Here is a 20435-nt window from a genome sequence, read left to right as displayed (position 1 = left end):
TTTCAGGTGCCTGTACATGGACACCAGCCTCATGTAAGTCTTGAGCTGCACCTGGGTTCCTGGGAGCCAATGGAGGAGTTTATTCTGGGGATGTCACCTTTACCCGGGCAGTCGGTATGGGTAGAGAAAGCTAAAAGGGAGTAGCTTTCAGGAGGAAAAGGAAACATCTGGTAGGTGTATCAAAATCAAGTCCAAAGCAAGTGGAAGCAAAACAGTTCAGAGCACGTTCCCCCTGCCCCGGAGCAGAAGGTAGAGTCAGTCCACTTACACTTTGGCTCCCAGCGCATCTTTGTACACCACACACGCGTATTCATGTGCACACAGACACCGCCACCTGCACCCAGAAATCTGGTTGAGCCTGACCTCTAGGCTTAAGGTCGTCGCAAGCTTGAGAGAGACTTCAGAACACGGGAGAGGTATCTCCACATCCCAGGGGCTTGGGGCGTGGCTGGGAACCAGAGAGTTAAAAGGCACGAGCTCACTGGCATTTTAACAGCAATACCTTTATTGCTTTTGAGGGTTTCCCTAGAGCAGACCCATCCTATTGCACAGCTGTTTGATTTGGCAGGGTAGAAAGTCGCAGTGACAAATGCTTTCTTCAAAGACACATGAAATGCCCAGTGTGACCAAAGGTAAAAGGGGTGCAGGCTTCAGAGGGTCAGGGGGTCCATTGCTTTTCCTCCCTGTGGGCACCAGCTGTGATTAGCAGCTGCCTTGGCTGAGTGCTTCTGGCCCCCAGTGCGCAGGGATACTTTGGAAATCCTGCTCTGTCGGGAAATCAGCCCAGCCCTTCAGAAAAGTGAACAAGACAAGACACCCACCGGCCTTAGGAGGAGGAGAGTTGCAGAGAGCTAGAAGCTGATACAAAGCTAGCGAGCCTGTGGTCTTAAAAGAGCAAGGCGGGGTGGACTTCCAAAGGCTGAACAGGGGCCCCCGGTCACTCCCCCCTATGCTGCAAAGCTTAGTAAACCCAGGAAACAGGCACCCACTGGGGGGAACGGCACGCCTGGTCAAATGCTTCTTGCAATGTCTTCAGCGTTTCCTCAACGCTGTTATTGACCAGCGAGAGGTCAAAGTAGTGTGCATACTGGCTGCGGATGGCCTCTGAGTCCTTCTGCAGCTGCTGCAGGGTGTCCGTCTGTGGAGGAGAGAAGGGAGAGGCCCATGGATGGAGCAGGCTGCGTGTGCTCTGCCTGGGAGGCCCAGGGCAGTTCAAGTGAAGGCCTTGATTGCCATGCCCACCACCCAACTTTGAATCACATGCTGAAAAGCCTAAGGGCTTCCCTGGTGGCTTAGATGGTAAAGAATCTGCCTGCAATGCAGGAGACCCTGGTTCAATCCCTGGATCAGGAAGGTCCCCTCGAGAAGGAAATGACAACCCACTCCAGTATTCTTGCCTGGGAAATCCCGTGGATGGAGGAGCCTGGTGAGCTACAGTCCATGGGATTGCAAAGAGTCGGACACGACTGAGCGACTTTCATTCACTGAAAAAAAAAAAAGCCTAAAACCCTGAAGCCCTTGCCTGAGAATGTTAATTGGCTGGGGTGTGCAGAAGTGCTCCCTGAAGATGTCTCAGTAGCAATAAACACGAAAGTGAAAGGCAAAGTGCAAGTCACTCAGTTGTGTCCGAGTCTTGGCAACCCCATGGACTATACAGTCCATGGAATTCTCCAGGCCAGAATACTGGAGTGGGTAGCCTTTCCCTTCTCCAGGGGATCTTCCCAACCCAGGAATCGAACCCAGGTTTCCTGCATTGCGGGCAGATTCTTTTCCAGCTGAGCCATCAGGGAAGCCCAATAAACACTAAAAGGCCAAATTGAGGGGGGGTTGCAACTGATACTATTAAGGGCTAATGACCCTCACACAGAGTTCCCAGAAATTGATAAGGCCAGTGACCGAACAAAAATAAGCTCAGGAGCTGACCAGGTAGTTCAGAGAAAAACGGACAGACCTGGCCCTCGGGAGTCTAGACAAGATGCTTTACTGCTTCCAGTCAAACACCCAAGTTCAATGAGATTCCACTTCCCCATTCAACAGACTCCAAAGATGAAAGTGCAGGACATGCTCCTGAAACACGGGGGCAAGTCCCCTGCCACATCCCAAATTCCCAACACGACCCTGCCTGCAATCTCCCACAGACAGATTTGCACATGGGAGGCACATGCACAGAATCATTGATTGTTGTATTGATGCTATTAAAAGTTTTAAACCTAAACAGCCGTCAAGAAGGCAGTGAGGGAACTACAGTGAAGTCACTCACTCGTATCCAACTCTTTGTGACCCCATGGACTGTAGCCCACCAGGCTCCTCCATCCATGAAAGTTTCTAGGCAAGAGTACTGGAGTGGGTGGCCATTGCCTTCTCCAAGGGATCTTCCCGACCCAGCGATCGAACCCTGATCTCCCTCATTGCGGGCAGACGCTTTACCATTTGAGCCGGTAGGGAATCCCTAGGGAACTAAATAATTCTGCTGAATCCACACAACAGGAGACCACAGCTCCTGAGAAAGGCCCAGGAAGGTCTCCACAGATGCGTTCAGTGAAAAGCAAAGTGTCTGCAGTGGGGTTTGGAGCTCGTTGGCCCTAGGAACCCAGGAGGCTTCTCTACACGGTCACCCCTCCCCACAGCATGACCCCTGTGGGCCTAGGGCCACATATGTCCAGGGTCCCTGTCCCCCATATTTGCCCCTCTTAAGCCCACCATCCATCTCCGTGCTTCTGGAACAATGGCCTGGCTAGTGGGTTAACAACTCCTCATTGAACAGAAACTCCAATACTTTGGCCACCTGATGCGAAGAGCTGACTCACTGGAAAAGACCCTGATGCTGGGAAAGACTGAAGGCAGGAGGAGAAGGGGACAACAGAGGATGAGATGGTTAGATGGCATCACCGACTCGATGGACAGGAGTTTGGGTAGACTCCAGGAGTTGGTGAAGGACAGGGAGGCTTGGCGTGCTGTGGTCCATGGGGTTGCCAAGAGTCAGACACGACTAAGCAACTGAACTGAACAGACTGGACGCATCTGCTCTGTCCTCTTGGCCTCAAGGGCAGGAAGACAGCAGCAGCCAAGACGCTGAGCTCTGCCAGCACCCTGCCAACATCTGTCGGGTCTCCCACCCCCCTGCACAGACCCTACATTCCCACCTGAGTGCCTTGGTCAGTGGGTGCGATGAACACAATGAAAGGTGAAAGTTCTGCCGTCCGAACGATCTTCAGGGTCTGGGAAAAAAACGGAGTGGAGGGAGGGAGAGAGAAGAGAGGGGAAAAAGAGTCAGTGGTCACAGCAGACCCCTGGCAATCAGCATCTTAGGGCCTCACCAAGGCCAGGACTATCTCCGGCATGGCTGGTCCAGCTCTTCCTCCTGGTGACCCCAGTGACAGCCCATGAAGCTGGGGTGCACATCCTGCAGGTTCCCCTGAGCTGTGCTCTTCAGCACCACGCTCTCCTCTGCTCCGGCCTTCCCCGCCAACCCACCTGAGGCTCGATGTCCAGGATGGCAACCTTGTCCTGCTTGTGAATCTGGTGCACAGTCTCGAACTTGGTGCCGAACATGTTGCCCTGGTAGCTGCCAAACTCCAAGAACTCGTTGGCGGAGATGCTCCGTGTCATCTCCTCCGTGGAGATGAAGTGATATTCCTTGCCATCTTCTTCGCTCTTCCTGGCCGGCCGTGTCGTATCTGCACCCCAAGAACCCCGATCAATCCCTGAGCCACTCGGGGGCCCCCCTCCACAGCTCCCAGGGCGCAGAACCCTAGCGTCGCCACCACCACCCCAGCTGCCTTTAGTGCAGGGGCTTCTGATTCAGGGAGTCTTCTAAGGGCTTCCCTGGTGGTTCAGACGGTGAAGCGTCTGCCTGCAAAATGGGAGTCCTGGGTTCGATCCCTGGGTCCGGAAGATCCCCTGGAGAAGGCAAGGGCCACCCACTCCAGTACTCTTGCTTAGAAAATTCCATGGCTGGAGAAACCGAGTGGGCTACAGTCCATGGGGGTCACCAAGAGTCGGATACGACTGAGCGACTTCACTTTCTTATTCAGGACCCTCAGGGCCTGACTCAAGAAAATGAAGCAGGCTGGGAACACGTTTAAATGCTCCAGAGTGAGCGACCATCCTCTTGCCATCATAAAGTTGCCTCTCTCTCCAACACCAACCCCAGGGACACAGAAGCTGGAAATCTTTGCAGAGCAGATCTGCAGAGACTTCACAGGCAGTCCAGTGGTTAAGACTCCACCCTCCAATGCAGGCTGGGGCACAGGTTTGAACCCTAGTCAGGGAACTAAGATCCCACGTGCCATGCAGTGTTGTGAAAAAATTTTTTAAATAAATAAATAGTCTGGATTTCTTGGAAACGCACTGAAAGTCTCCCTTCTTTGACCCAACTTCTCCTTACCTTTTTCACCCACTCTTGCAAACTCAGTTTGCATTTTAAGTTATTGAATGACCCTATGTGTTATTGAAGTGTCACTATGTCTCTTAGGCTGACCAAGAGCATAACTACTTTGTTAGTTGCAGCAATTCTGGGGACAAATTTGTATCTTTCCAAATGATCTTTTCTTTTGATCATCAAATGTTTGGGGGAAAAAATCACAAAGAAGGGACTTCCCTGGCTGTCTAGTGGTTAGGGCTCTATGTCTTTGCTGCCAAAGCGTGGGTTCAGTCCCAGCCAGGGAGATTGGGATATCCCCAGCTATGTGGCATGGCCAAGAAGGAAAAAAAAAAATCACAAAAAGACAGACCACTATGGAACCATGGCCCTCAGGCCCTTGAGCTACTCACACGGGGCAGGGTATGCAAACTTGTCCGGGTTCTGGCTGAGCAGGGCACTCTTGATGTGGCTGCGGCCCACCCCACTGGCTCCTGCGTGGACAGAGGAGACAGGCATGCAGATCAATGCTTCCATTTCTTTCCCCAGAGACAAAGACAGGGCTAAAAAGAGGACTAACACATGGGTTTTCATCTCTCAGAGCCCACGATCAGTGACAGGTCAAAGCAAAGAGCATGGGCTTCTGAAGGGCTTGGGTCAGGAGGATCAAGGGTTTCAAGGCCTGGTGTCCTGATGACAATTCAGAACACAGCTGTAATTTGCACATAGGAGCTGGCTACCACAGGGCATTTTCAGTTTCTTTCTGAAGGCTATTTGCCTTCTTAGACTCCCCCCAAATGAATGGAACAGGCTTTTCCTGCAAGTTTAAACAGATCCTCTAACCAACTAACCTTTTCCCTCTAGAGACAGGGAGGATTTGCTCCATTTCAAAGAGCTCTGAATCCTTTTCTGGAGAATGCAAGCATAGGCCTAGAGCATCCCTACTGCCGGCCAGACAGATAAACCATCTAAAAGAATTAGTTGCTGAAAACTGTATCAGGTTTACCCTCTGTAGCAACGTGAACCAAGGTGAGTCCTGGTAAGGACTCAGTAAACTCTTAGATCTGCTCCATATGGAGGCCCAGGACACCCGATTTCTCGCTTCCTTTTCTTCCTCACTGCCCCCTACTTTTTTTTGGAGGAACAGAGTGGGGAGAAGGCATGGAGGTAGGTTACATCCTCCAGGCAGGGAGGCAATGGAGACAGGGTACATCCTGCAGGCAGGGGAACACAAACAGAAATGTTGTGTCCAGTAGCAAAGCAACAAGAAGATACCGATGAGAACCAGGGTCTTCCTCTTGAACGCGGGCAGCCGAACCACTTCCTCGTAGGAAACAACATCCAACTGGTCAAAAACTAGGGACAAAGAAAAGCAAGCCAAGGTCATCCCAGAGCTGGGCAAACCGGGCAGGATGAGATCAGCCAGACAGGCTCGCACACTGGTAGGGACAACTGCGGGTGGGACTGACCCTTGATGGTGGGTGCCCTTCCTTGGGGTCTATGTCTTGGTTTTCCCAATCCCCCTGCCATTGAAACTCAACATGGCTGTCAGTCAGTTCTTTGCACTCAAATTTTCTGTAAGCTTTTGGCCCCAGCTATCAGCCCCACCACTGTCATCTCCCCAGTACCGCCTGTACTGGCCTTTGTCTCAGGGGACGTGAGTGTCATCCTGACTCTGATCCTGCCACCTCCCATGTCACACAACTGCCCTCTGTGGCTCCATGGAGACTCCCGACTTGGCAGGTGCTTTCAGGTCCTGTGATTTGCTCCTGTCTTTCTTGAAAATGCTCCCCGTAGGAAGGAGGCATTTAACAGACAGTAGCTCAGTCATGGATGATTCTTCCTTTCTTATCTACAACCTGCTTGTGCCCACGGCAGGTAAAGAACACAGTCAGAGTTAGTTCAGGAAAATAGGCCGCTGTCTGAGGTGGCTCAAACCCTGCACTGGGTCATACTGATGTCGGCTGATATATTGAGAAAGGTCTGGAAGGTGGTCAGGGTGGATCCTTGGAGGGAAAGCGTGATGAGCAGCCTTCCTCCCACATGCCCTGTGTGGAACCGGGTAGAGGGATGTGGTCACAGGAGACCAGGAACAGCGGCGAGTCGGGGAGCGTACTTGCGCTGTGCTTCGCCAGGTACTTGTCTTTGTACTTCTTCTTTTTCCCAAAGGGGCTGCAGCTAGGGGCCTCACTTGGAGCAGAATGGGCCCCACTCGCCACTCGCCTGGAGGGAAGAGACAACAGAGGACATCGGTGGCTTCTTGGTGCAAAAGCCCTGGGTCATTTGCCTGTGTGGTCCCTCTACACGAAACCCCTAGAACCATCTGCCTCTAGCCCTTTCTCTCAAGGCATTATTTACAATAGCCAAGCCGTGGAAACAACCTACATGTCCACCAACAGATGAACGGATAAAGATGTAACATGTGCATATATGCGTGTGAGCATACACACACAGAGGAATATTACTCAGCCATTAATAAAAAGAATGAAACTCTTCCAATTACAATAACATGGATGGGCCTGGAGAGTATTAGGCTTAGTGAAAACTCAGACAGAGAAAAACAAAACTCTAAGTTATCACTTGTATGTGAAATCTAAAATATAAAACGAATGAATGATTAAGACAAAACGAACAGACTCACAGATACGGAGGACAAACTCGTGGTTACCACTGAGGAAAAAGAAGAGGGAGGGGCAATATAGGCGTAGAGGATTAAGAGGTATCAATACAAAAACTGCTATGCATAAAATAAATAAGCTACAAGGATGTATTATATAGTATAGGGACATACAGCCATTATTTTATAACTTTAAATGGAATACAGCAAATCCCCTGGCAGTGCAGTGCTTAGAGGTCTGCATTTTCACTGTCAAGAATGTGGGTTCAACGCACAGTTGAGCAACTAAGATCCTGCAAGCCACACGGTGCAGCCAGTGTTTCCTGGGGTTTTATACTTTCTAGTCTAACACTGGAGAGGGCAATGGCACCCCACTCCAGTACTCTTGCCTGGAAAATCCCATGGACGGAGGAGCCTGGTAGGCTGCAGTCCATGGCGTCGCTGAGGGTCGGGCATGACTAAGCGACTTCACTTTCACTTTTCACTGTCATGCATTGGAGAAGGAAATGGCAACCCACTCCAGTATTCTTGCCTGGAGAATCCCAGGGATGGCGGAGCCTGGTGGGCTGCCATCTATGGGGTCGCACAGAGTCGGACACGATTGAAGCGACTTAGCAGCAGCAGTAGCAGCAGTCTAACACTTCGGTCTTTAATCCCTTTTCTTTTTGTAAATGGTGTGAAAAAATATTCTAATTTTATTTTGTAAAGTAAATGTAGTTGTCCAGTTTTCCTAGCACCACTTATTGAAGACACTGTCTTTCCTCCTTTGCATATTCTTACCTCCTCTGTCATAGGTTAATTGATGTTAAGTACATGTGTTTATTTCTGGGCTCTCTGTTCCATTCCATTGGTCTGTGTGTCTGTTCTTGTGCCACTACTATGCTATTTTTTAAACTTTTTATTTTATATCGGGGTATAGCCAATTAACAATATTGTGATAGTTTCAGGTGGACAGCAAAGGGACTCAGCCATCTGTATATGTGTATCCATTCTCCCCCAAACTCCCCTCCTACCCAGCTGCCACATGACATTGAGCAGAGTTCAATGTGCTATACAGTAGGCCCTTGTTGGTTATCCATTTTAAATATAGTGGTGTAGGGCTATGCTCTTTTGACGACTGTAGCTTTGTAGTATACTCTGAAGTCAGGGAATGTGCTAACTCCAGCTTTGTTCTTTTTTCTTAAGATTGCGCTGGCAACTCAGGGTTTTTTTTGTGTGTGTGTGGTTCCAAATAAGTTTCAGGATTGCTCTACATTGGTGAAAAATGTACGGGTGTTTTGATAGGGATGGCAATCCAACTTGGGGACAGGGATAACCTTTTCTATGTACCACAAATGTGCATAATGGACACATCCTTAAAATTTGACTGTTTTCAGCAGGGCTCAGAATCTGCCAATAATGTGGGAGACTCGGGTTTGATCCCTGGGTCAGAAAGATCCTCTGGAGAAGACAATGGCCACCCACTCCAGTCCTCTTGCCTGGAGAATCCCATGGATGGAGGAGCCTGGTGGGCTACAGTCCATGGGGTCGCAAAGAGTAGGACACGACTGAGCGACTTCACTTTGACTTTTTCTGCAGGACTCAGAAAATCATGGCTCTGAAGGGCGCTAGGGGAGGGGGGATTAAGTCCCAGTGCCACGGCCTGCTTTGCAAGCTGAGGGAAAGCATTTGTGGCCACAGAGATCCGTGGATGCAGGGAGAACTAGTCAGGCTCCTTTAGCCATAAAACAGCCAGTCAAGCTCATAAGGGCATCATCGCCCCTGCCCCCGACCCATTGTGCTAGGAAAACTGAGAGGTTGGCCCCATTGAGCAACAGAAAGGATACACAGCATGACAGATTGTGGAAGCTGGGCAGTTCTCTGTGGTGGGCGTGGGTCCTCGTCCATCAGTGGCTCACCATTCTTGCAGCTCAGGGGAGGGGATCAGGCCCGCTGACTCCTGGGATGAGCCTTCCACCCGGCCCTGCCACCAGTTGCTGTCATCCTTGTTGATGATCTGGATGACGTCCCCCGTGATGAACTTCAGTCCAGCCTCCTTGCAAGGGATTAGGTTGTCCTTTCTGGGATCATAGTCAAACTGTGCGCGCATGAACATCTGAAAAAGCAGGTGAGAGATGCTGCATTAGTGGAAAGTTTGGCTGTAAATAAGCAGGGTCTGCACTGCATAGACAGCAGGGAGGCAAAGATACTGTGTGGTTACTGGGACTCAGCTGTCCATCCTGGAGTACAAAGCAGCTACTTTTATGAACGTGCCCCAAGTCTTGCTGCTGATATCACATAAAATGAGAAGATCATTTCAAATCAAAGCAAATCAAAACAAATCAAGCAAATAAAATGTGTTTGATTATCAAATAAAAACAAAACCTACTATGCTTGAAATTTAGTATTTCTTTATACACGGAAGCAAAAAAAGACTGGAAGAAGCTATTAGGTCAGAACTTAATACCAGCTATCTCGGAGAGGAAGATCAGGGGTGTAAATCCAACCCAAAGAAATAAAAAAAGCAGGAAGGAGCAGAAAGCAATGAAACAGAAAAATAGAGTTGAAAGGATCAAGAGAGGCAACACTGGTTCTCTGAAGATTCATGAAATTCAGGCCGACTAAAAAACGAGAGAAGACGCCACTTCCCAGCAGAGAGAAAATTGTAACACCACCAACACAATGGCCAAAAGGAAGGGGGAAAATGCCAGAGAACTCTCTCAGCGAGGATGCAGTGGAGCTGGGACTGGAAGCTGGGAATGGAAAATGGTATAGCTACCTTGGAAAACAATTGGGCAACATCACCACAGTTGAACATGCTCCACAACTCGTCAGAAATGCACTGAAACTCAGATACAATGAGGTTCATGGCAGCACTGTTTTTTTTTTTTTTTTTTTTGTAAGAACCAAAAATCTGGAATTGCAAAAGGCCCTCAAGAGCATGTTCATATGAGAAGTGAATAAGAAGGAATCACATGTACACCCATGGCTGATTCATGTGAATGTATGGCAAAAATCACCACAATATTGTAAAATAATTAGCCTCCAATTAAAATTTAAAAAAATAAAAATAATTCAAACAAACAAACAAAAAAAGGAAGGAATCATCAGTTGCTACAGCACAGACTTCACACCCAGTGAACAAAACGAGACACTAAAGGATTTATACTGTGTGAGTCAATTTACACAAATTCCCAAAAGGGGCAAAACTCATCTCTGGAGTCAGAAGTCAGGGTTGGCGGACTGGAAATGGGGATGGGGACTCTCAGGGTGCTGGTCACATGGGTGTGTTAAGTTTGTGAAAATTCATCTGGTTTTATACTTATGATTTGTGTACTTTGTTGTCTATGCGTTCATATATACCAAAACTTCAATCTTAAAAAGTTTACTTGACAAGAAAATTATACCATCACACATTAAGTAACCTGGAACGGAAACTTCAGAGTGATTTTTGTCAAAGTTCATCTGCCAGGGCCCTGCACAAGCGATTTCCCTCCTAAGCCATGATGTGCTGTGTGTGAAGGAGGGTTGCAGAATCAGGAGATGGGCCTTTGCTCTCACGTGCAGGATATGCAGCAAAGGCCTGCCAGTCTGCAACATGTGTTAATTTGGCTCAGAGAGTACTAGGCAGATCCACTGATTAGAATCACATCATTCAGTCAAATTCTGAGAGCATCGTGGGTCTGAATCCTGCCATCATCGCAACAGAGAAAATGCTGCCACCTACTTGCAGTGCTGGAAGCCGATTTTGCTGGTTGGGAATTACTTTCAATGAGATCATTCCTTTGGTTTCTTTCTATTAAAAAAGAAACATGAAATAACTGTTAAGTAAAATGAACTTGGCTGACTGGAGGTCTCATGAAGTCATTTTCCCCTCCCAAAGGCCCATGAGGTTTCATTTTTTTTTCTCGGTAGCCATCATTGCACTTTGAAATGTTGTACCAGAACATTTTCTTAGAGACAGAAATGTCATGTGCCCCATAAACCAGCATAACAGCATGAACCAAAGGCTAATGATTGTCCCTCCTCTTCACCGGTAACCCCAAAAGATCCCCAGACGTACTTAAAATGAACCCCTACAATGAACACATATGTCCACACTTTTCTATACAATACAAACATGTACAGATATTTATACACATATTCATATTTATGCATTTTTGTTGTTTTTAACAAAATTGGATTATACTATAAGCATGACTCAATGACTTGCTTCCAGGTCAATATATGAAGACTTCACTCTCTCTGATGGCTCAGTTACATCCCTTGTGTGATGGTGGCCTCAGCCACCATCCCCATTAGTGGGCGTGTCCACTGTCACCAGTTTTTGTTTTTTCTTCTACAACCTGCACTTCCCTGGTGGCTCAGACAATAAAGCGCCTGCCCGTAATGTGGGAGACACAAGTTCAATCCCTGGGTCGGGAAGATCCCCTGGAGAAGGCAATGGCCACCCATTCCAGTACTCTTGCCTAGAAAATTCCATGGATGGAGGAGCCGGGTGGGCTACAGTCCAGGGGCTCACAAAGAGTTGGACACAACTCAGTGACTTCACTTTCTTTCTTTCTTACAACCTGCTGCCAGAGACCCCCTTCAACATATGTCCTTATATATTTGCATTGGATTTCTACAGACTAGAACCCCATGAGAGAAATGCGGAATCAAATGGTAAAAATACTTTTAGAGCTATCCTCAACTTACTTTTCTATAGATATTCCACTCTCACTAGGAGAAACTCTATAGGTCCAACAACCGAGTTTCGTCCATAAAGATCAGATCAGAAAACAGAAGGATTCAGAGTCTTAAAAGATGTATCCATCAACTGCAGTGTGTGGACGTGACCTGGATCCTGATGTAAATACCCAAAGCACGTGCCCCAGATCCGTGTGGTAGTAACTGTTGTTGTTATTGGGTTGCCCAGTCGTGTGTGACTCTTTGTGACCCCATGGACCGCAGCATGCCAGGCCTCCCTGTCCATAACCAACTCCCAGAGTTTATTCAAACTCAGGTTCATCGAGCCAGGATGCCATCCAACCACCTCATCCTCTGTCGTCCCCTTCTCCCCCTGCCTTCAATCTTTCCCAACATCAGGGACTTTTGTTCCCCTCTATATTTCGGCCTTCCCCTCTGTAAACAACCCCTTCATTCAGCATCTTATCCACCTTTTGGAGTGGGTCACCTGTCTCCTGCCAGGACCCTGGCTGGAGTGTTTCATGCTCACCAGCACGAGGAGCTGACTCATATCCTCACAGTGTACCCTGCACAGAACACGATCCTCTGCACTTGGCCTTAATCATTTCTTCTCAATAGAATGTGATGCATAGGTGTTTTTCTGAGCCCACAGCAAGGCTGTATCCCTTAATCTTGAAACAACTGTTTCAAATATATGAACATTCAAAATTTACACTTCTTTTTGATTTGTGTAAATATAATCAACTATGTAAAAGTTAATTTGTGTCATGTGGCAAAAGATACTATATACAATACACTTGGAAACATTATGGGCTTCCCTTGTAGCTCAGTCCATAATCTTCCTGTAGTGCAGGAGACCTGAGTTCCATCCCTGGGTTGGGAAGATCCCCTGGAGAAGGACATGGCAACCCATTCCAGTATCCTTGCCTGGAAAATCTCACGGACAGAGGAGCCTGGTGGGCTGCAGTCCATGGGGTCGCAAAAAATCAGGCACGACTGAGCGACTAACACTGACTGACTTACTGGAAACATATTATTGTGCATATAATAGGCAGACAGTTAATAACCAATATTTCAAGAGCTTCTAAACTTTGTTATATGGGCTTCCCTGGTGGCTCAGATGGTAAAGAGTCTGCCTGCAACACTGGAGACCCAGGTTCGATCCTTGGGTTAGGAAGATCCCCTGAAGAAGGAAATGGCAACCCACTCCAGTATTCTTGCTTGGAGAATTCCATGGACGGAGGAGCCTGGTGGGTTACATTGCATGGGATCACAAAGAGTTGGACACGACTGAGCAACTAACAATCAGGCTCACTCAAACTCTGTTATAAATAGATAAGCAACCCAATAGACAACAGGGCAAAAAGATACAAGAAGGAAAAGCATATAGCCATGAGCTCTTGAAAAGTGCTCAACTTTGGCTCTGGGAATACAATTAGAAAAATAAAGCAACCATGAAGTACTTTGCACCCGTCAGATTGGCAGAAATTTGAAAGGAATGTTAACATGTAATTCTGGCAATGTTCAGTTTTTTCATTTCTGGTTGAAACCACACTTGTTTTTGAGTTTCTATTCTCTGCTTCATTCCCATGCTAAGTGCCTGAGGGGTGCTTCCTACTAGCCGTGGCCAATGACACCCAAATACTTCATGTGATTTTCCCAGCTTTGCTTGCAGGAACGGTCACCATTGTGCGCAGGGCTGAAGAACCATGGTGAAGAATCTGGAAGGGCAAACACCCAGCACAACTGAATCTAGAGGGCATGTTCAATGTCTCATCTCAGTTCAGTTCAGTCGCTCAGTCATGTCCAAATCTTTGCGACCCCATGGAGTTCAGCAGGACAGGCTTTTCTGTCCATCACGAACTCCCAGAGCATGCTCAAACTCATGTCCATCAAGTCAGTGATGCTATCCAACCATCTTGTCCTCTGTAGTCCCATTCTCCTCCTGCCTTCAATCTTTCCCAGCATCAGGGTCTTTTCAAATGAGTCAGTTCTTCACATCAGGTGGCCCAAGTATTGGAGTTTCAGTATCAGTCCTTTCAATGAATATTCAGAACTGATTTCCTTTAGGATGGACTGGTTGGATCTCCTTGCAGTCCAAGGGACTTTCAAGAGTCTTCTCCAACACCACAGTTCAAAAGCATAAGTTCTTCGGTGCTCAGCTTTCTTTATGGGCCAACTCTCACATCCATACATGACTCCTGGAAAAACCATAGCCTTGAGTAGATGAACCTTTGACGGCAAAGTGATGTCTCTCTTTTTAATATGCTGTCTAGGTTGGTGATAGCTTTTCTTCCAAGGAGCAAATGTTTTTGAATTTCATGGCTGCAGTCACCATCTATAGTGATTTTGGAGCCCCCCAAAACAAAGTCTGTCACTGTTTCCATTGTTTCCCCATGTATTTGGCATGAAGTTATGGGACTGGATGCCTTGATCTTAGTTTTTTGAATGGTGAGTTTTTTTTTTTTTTTTTGAACAGTGAGTTTTAAGCCAGCTTTTTCACTCTCCTGTTTCACTTTCATCAAGAGGCTCTTTACTTCCTCTTCACTTTCTGCCATAAGGGTGGTGTCATCTGCATATCTGAGGTTCTTGATATTTCTCCTGGCAATCTTGATTCCAGCTTGTGTTTATCCAGCCTGGCATTTCTCATGATGTACTGTGCATGTAAATTAAACAAGCAGGGTGACAAGATACAGCCTTGACGAACTTCTTTCTCAGTTTGGAACCACTCTGTTGTTACATGTCCAGTTCTAACTGTTGCTTCTTGACCTGCATTCAGATTTCTCAGGAGGCGTGGTCAGGTGGTCTGGTATTCCCATTTCTCAAAGAATTTTCCAGTTTGTTGTGATCTACACAGTCAAAGGCTTTGACAGCAGTAGATGTTTTTTTGGAACTCTCTTGCTTTTTCTATGATCCAACAGATGTTGGCAATGTGATATCTGGCTCCTCTGCCTCTTCTAAAACCAGCTTGAACATTTGGAAATTCACGGATCAGGTATTGCTGAAGCCTGACTTAGAGAATTTTGAGCATTACTTTGCTAGCGTGTGAGATGAGTGCAATAGTGCAGTAGTTTTAACATTCTTTGGCATTGCCCTTCTTTGGGATTGGAATGAAAACTGACCTTTTCCAGTCCTGTGGCCACTGCTGAGTTTGCCAAATTTGCTGGCATATTGGGTGCAGCACTTTCACAGCATCATCTTTCAGGATTTGAAATAGCTTAACTGGAATTCTATCACCTCCAGTAGCTTTGTTTGTAGTGATGCTTCCTAAGGCCCTCTTGGCTTCGCATTCCAGGATGTCTGGCTACAGGTGAGTGATCACACCATCATGGTTATCTGCGTTGGAAGATCTTTTTGGTATAGCTCTTCTGTGTATTCTTGCCAGCTCTTCTTAATATCTTCTGCTTCTGTTAGGTCCATACCATTCCTGTCCTTTATTGTGCCCATCTTTGCATGAAATGTTCCCTTGGTATCTCTAAGTTTTTTGAAGAGATCTCTAGTCTTTCCCACTCTATTATTTTCCTCTATTTCTTTGCATTGATCACTCAGGACGGCTTTCTTATCTCTTCTTTCTATTCTTTGGAACTCTGCATTTATATGGTATATCTTTCATTTTCACCTTTGCCTTCTGCCTCTATTCTTTTCTCAGCTATTTGTAAGGCCTCCTTAGACAACATTTTGCTTTTTTGCATTTCTTTTTCTTGGGGATGGTCTTGATCACTGCCTCCTGTACAATGTCACGAACCTCTGTCCATAGTTCTTCAGGCACTCTGTCTATCAGATCTAGTCCCTTACATCTATTTGTCACTTCCACTGTGTAATTGTAAGGGATTTGATTTAGATCATATCTGAAAGGTCTAGTGGTTTTCCCTACTTTCTCCAATTTAAGTCTGAATTTGGCAATAAGGAGTTCATGATCTGAGCCACAGTCAGCTCCCAGTCTAGTTTTTGCTGACTGTATAGAGCTTCTCCATCTCTGGCTACAAAGAATATAATCAATCTGATTTTGGTATTGACCATCTGGTGATGTCCATGTGTAGAGTCTTCTCCTGTGTTGTTGGAAGAGGGTGTTTGCTATGACCAGTGCATTCTCTTGGCAAAGCTCTGTTAGCCTTTGCCCTGCTTCATTCTGTACTCGAAGGCCAAATGTGCCTGTTACTCTAGGTATCTCCTGACTTCCTACTTTTGCATTCTAGTCCCCTATAATGAAAAGGACATCTTTTTGGGTTTTAGTTCTAGAATGTCTTTTAGGTTTTCATAGAACCATTCAACTTCAGCTTCTTAAGCCTTAGTGGTTGGGGCATAGACTTGGATTACTGTAATATTGACTGATTTGTCTTGGAAATGAACAGAGATCATTCTGTCTTTTTGACGTTTCATCTTTTAGTCCATTCCTCTCTGTAAGAAATCTATAACAGAATAGTGATTACTAGCATCTTCGTGTTATAGATGACTTAGAGAAGTGAATTTTGCTCCAAATCACAGGGCTGGAGTAAAAGAGAGTGTGATTCAGGGCTGCCATTAAAGACTGAGGACTTCTGGCACTCAGTACAGAGCTCTTTCTAGACACTCTGGGTCATATGCCTTGTTTTAGAAGTTTACTAAATGAAAACAGAGGGTTGTCATTTCTTGAGTGATAAGAGGCCCTTCAATGAGGTATAAATACAAAAATGCGGTACGTGGACAGCAATTCCGATCCACAGTTCACCAAGACAAGGGCAGAGTGGATACCCACCATCGCCTTCTGCAGCTGATCTACCGAGTGATTAGTCACGTTTGTGCCATTGATTTCTAGGATCTCGTCCCCAACGTGAAGTGAGCCTACCATCAAAAGAAAACAGGTTCAGACAAGAGCTATCAATAGGAGTCAAAACACTGCAGGAAAGAAAGTGTGATTTGTAGCACGTGATACAATAGATTGTGTAAAAAAAACAAAGGGTTGGAAGTATTCGACCACAAGAGACCGGAATATTCTATTGATGGCCCTCTGGGTCCTATGAGGACCAGCACTGGGAAGTTGACTACGTCATCTGCCTTGACTTCAGGACTCCGAGTAAAGAATAAAAGTACCTGATCCTCAAAATCTCCTGGAACTACAGTGCCCCTGATCTCTGGGGCCTCTGATAACAGCTATACAACACTCAAAGAAATCAGAAAATGAAGAACTTGGCACTCTGAAGTCACCAGCAAGCTTGATGTTTTTCTGCTGTTAAGCTAAAACCTCCAAACACTACCAAGTGATCAAGTTAATCACTGTTTAGAATCTGTGTGAATCTCTGTGAAGAGTGGTTATCTTACCTGCACTCCCCTAGATACAAAGAAAAGTGCTTTTACTAATGGATGCTTCTGCAAATTGATGGCTGCTTCCCATGAAGGAGATACAGCAGTTACTGAAATATGTGTTAATGTCTATTTGCTTAGTTGTTTTTTTTTTTTCTGGCGTGCTGTTTAGCTAATGGAATCTTAGTTCCCCGAGCAGGGATTGAACTATGGCTCACAGCCGTGAGAATACCGAGTCCTAAATACTGATGTACCAGGAAATTTCCTATTTTCTCAGTTTAACTGGTAGCCCCAGGAGGCAGAGATGGTCTCTTTGCTTCATTGCTATGTATTCAGAGGCGGATGAAAGGGGTTGCATATAGTAATTGCTCAAATGTTACCTAACAGGAAAAATAGTCATGTCATGAAGTATAGAAGAAGGCTGGACCTATACCTTGTCTGTGGACCATGCCCCCATGGAGAATTCTGGCCACCGTACATGACTGCTTCTCGTTCAGCTTCAGTGTGATTCCCTGGAAGATAGACAAAGCCATAGCATGCTTGACTGTGAGCTATTTCTGAGCTGATCTTGTTTTGTTTGTTTCAGTTCTATCAGTTTATTGCTACCAACCCTCCACCCTCATGTGAACGTGCTCAGTCCTGTAACCCCATGGACTGCAGCCCGCCAGGCTCCTCTTTGTCCATACATTTCCAGGCAGGAATACTGGAGGTGGTTGCTGTTTCTGTCTCCAGGCTGAGCTGATCTTTAAGATATCTGAAAGTGATTTCTTGGGAGAAAGACTTTCTGTCTCCACCACCTGGGGCATCAACCACTGGAAGGGGGCAGGAAGCCTGCTCTGGAGCGGGAGTGGGCAGGGGGGTGATGATGGCGAAAAACAGGGGTTACCATGGGCTCCTCGGTGACCTTCTCAAACTGGATGAGCCGCACCTTCCGGGCCTCCTGGCCCTGAGTCTGGGCTGGGCTCCCCAGGGCAGCAGGCCCATTGGTGTACATGTCCTCCATGACAGCACTCAGCTGGGGTGACACAGGCTGGTGGGGCAAAAGAGCAGAGCATTGGATGAAGCAAGTGGCTGAGGCGACCCCTAGGATATCACTGCAGGGCTACAACCCCCAAAGCTACAGAAAGTGAAAGTGAAGTCACTCAGTCGTGTCTGACTCTTTGCGACCCCATGGACTGTAGCCCACCAGGCTCCTCCATCCAGGGAATTTTCTAAACAAGAGTACTGGTGTGGGTGGCCATTCCCTTCTCCAGGGGATCTTCCTGACCTAGGGATCTAACCAGGGTCTCCCACATTGCGGGCAGGCGCTTTACCATCTGAGCCACCAGGGAATCCCAAGCTACGTAAACCAATGCTTATCTTCTTAGGCTGGTAGCTGACTGCATTCAATTTGATGGGCCATGTTATTTATCCTATCATTTTGCCATTTCATACTGGATACTGAAAGAGGAACTCCCCAGGTCAGTAGGTGCCCAATATACTACTGGAGATCAGTGGAGAAATAACTCCAGAAAGAATTAAGGGAAGGAGCCAAAGCAAAAACAATACCCAGTTGTGGATGTGACTGGTGATAGAAGCAAGGTCCGATGCTGTAAAGAGCAATATTGCATAGGAACCTGGAATGTTAGGGCCATGAATCAAGGCAAATTGGAAGTGGTCAAACAGGAGATGGCAAGAGTGAACGTCAACATTCTAGGAATCAGCGAACTAAAATGGACTGGAATGGGTGAATTTAACTCAGATGACCATTATATCTACTACTGCAGGCAGGAATCCCTTAGAAGAAATGGAGTAGCCATCATGGTCAACAAAAGAGTCCGAAACGCAGTACTTGGATGCAATCTCAAAAATGACAGAATGATCTCTGTTCGTTTCCAAGGCAAACCATTCAATATCACAGGAATCCAAGTCTATGCCCCAACCAGTAATGCTGAAGAAGCTGAAGTTAAACGGTTCTAGGAAGACCTCCAAGACCTTTTAGAACTAACACCCAAAAAAGATGTCCTTTTCATTATAGGGGACTGGAATGCAAAAGTAGGAAGTCAAGAAACACCTGGGGTAATGGGAAAATTTGGCCTTGGAATACGGAATGAAGCAGGGCAAGGGCTAATAGAGTTTTGCAAAGAGAACACACTGGTCATAGCAAACACCCTGTTCCAACAACACAAGACAAGACTCTACACATGGACATCACCAGATGGTCAACACCAAAATCAGATTGATTATATTCTTTGTAGCCAGAGATGGAGAAGCTCTATACAGTTAGCAAAAAGAAGACTGGGAGCTGACTGTGGCTCAGATCATGAGCTCCTTATTGCCAAATTCAGACTTAAATTGAAGAAAGTAGGGAAAACCACTAGACCAGTCAGGTATGACCTAAATCAAATCCCTTATGATTATACAGTGGAAGTGACAAATAGATGTAAGGGACTACATCTGATAGATAGAGTGCCTGATGAACTATGGATGGACAGAGGTTCATGACATTGTACAGGAGACAGGGATCAAGACCATCCCCAGGAAAAGAAATGCAAAAAAGCAAAATGGCTGTCCGAGGAGGCCTTACAAATAGCTGTGAAAATAAGAGAAGCGAAAAGCAAAGGAGAAAAGGAAAGATATAAGCATCTGAATGCAGAATTCTAAATAGCAAGAAGAGATAAGAAAGCCTTCCTCAGCGATCAATGCAAAGAAATAGAGGAAAACAACAGAATGGGAAAGACTAGAGACCTCTTCAAGAAAATTAGAGATACCAAGGGAACTTTTCATGCAAAGATGGGCTCGATAAAGTACAGAAATGGTATGGACCTAACAGAAGCAGAAGATATTAAGAAGAGGTGGCAAGAATACACAGAAGAACTGTACAAAAAAGATCTTCACAACCAAGATAATCACAATGGTATGATCACTCACCTAGAGCCAGACATCCTGGAATGTGAAGTGGGCTTTAGAAAGCATCACTACGAAAGCTAGTGGAGGTGATGGAATTTCAGTTGAGCTATTTCAAATCCTGAAAGATAATACTGTGAAAGTGCTGCACTCAATATGTCAGCAAATTTGGAAAACTCAGCAGTGGCCACAGGACCGGAAAAGGTCAGTTTTCATTCCAATCCCAAAGAAAGGCAATGCCAAAGAATGCTCAAACTACCGCACAATTGCACTCATCTCACACGATAGTAAAGTAATGCTCAAAATTCTCCAAGCCAGGCTTCAGCAATATGTGAACCGTGAACTTCCAGATGTTCAAGCTGGTTTCAGAAAAGGCAGCGGAACCAGAGATCAAATTGCCAACATCTGCTGGATCATCGAAAAAGCAAGACAGTTTCAGAAAAACATCTATTTCTGCTTTATTGACTATGCCAAAGCCTTTGATTGTGTGGATCACAATAAACTGTGGAAAATTCTTCAAGAGATTGAATACCAGACCACCTGTCCTGCCTCTTGAAAAACCTATATGCAGGTCAGGAAGCAACAGTTAGAACTGGACATGGACCAACAGACTGGTTCCAAATA

At 46.3% G+C, this 20435-nt stretch overlaps 1 protein-coding gene across 1 annotated transcript in view; it reads right to left on the bottom strand.

The window, feature by feature from the left end:
- Nucleotides 1-482: 482 nt before the first annotated feature.
- MPP1 (MAGUK p55 scaffold protein 1) overlaps nt 483-20435 on the bottom strand; it is a 32821-nt gene continuing 12868 nt past the window's right edge. The window contains exons 2-12 of the mRNA XM_070784191.1: nt 17812-17955; nt 17359-17437; nt 16381-16466; nt 10684-10752; nt 8876-9072; nt 6477-6583; nt 5636-5716; nt 4774-4854; nt 3475-3677; nt 3144-3218; nt 483-1138 (exon numbers count right to left, since the gene is read on the bottom strand). Of these exons, the coding sequence (XP_070640292.1) occupies nt 962-1138; nt 3144-3218; nt 3475-3677; nt 4774-4854; nt 5636-5716; nt 6477-6583; nt 8876-9072; nt 10684-10752; nt 16381-16466; nt 17359-17437; nt 17812-17955 (1299 nt within the window). The 3' untranslated portion in view covers nt 483-961. The remainder of the gene's footprint in view (nt 1139-3143; nt 3219-3474; nt 3678-4773; nt 4855-5635; nt 5717-6476; nt 6584-8875; nt 9073-10683; nt 10753-16380; nt 16467-17358; nt 17438-17811; nt 17956-20435) is intronic.

Source organism: Bos indicus, chromosome X, assembly GCF_029378745.1.
Source record: "Bos indicus isolate NIAB-ARS_2022 breed Sahiwal x Tharparkar chromosome X, NIAB-ARS_B.indTharparkar_mat_pri_1.0, whole genome shotgun sequence".
Classification (NCBI taxonomy): domain Eukaryota; kingdom Metazoa; phylum Chordata; class Mammalia; order Artiodactyla; family Bovidae; genus Bos; species Bos indicus.
The sequence above is the reverse complement of the archived record's forward strand: the minus strand, read 5'-3'. Positions and strand labels throughout refer to the sequence as shown.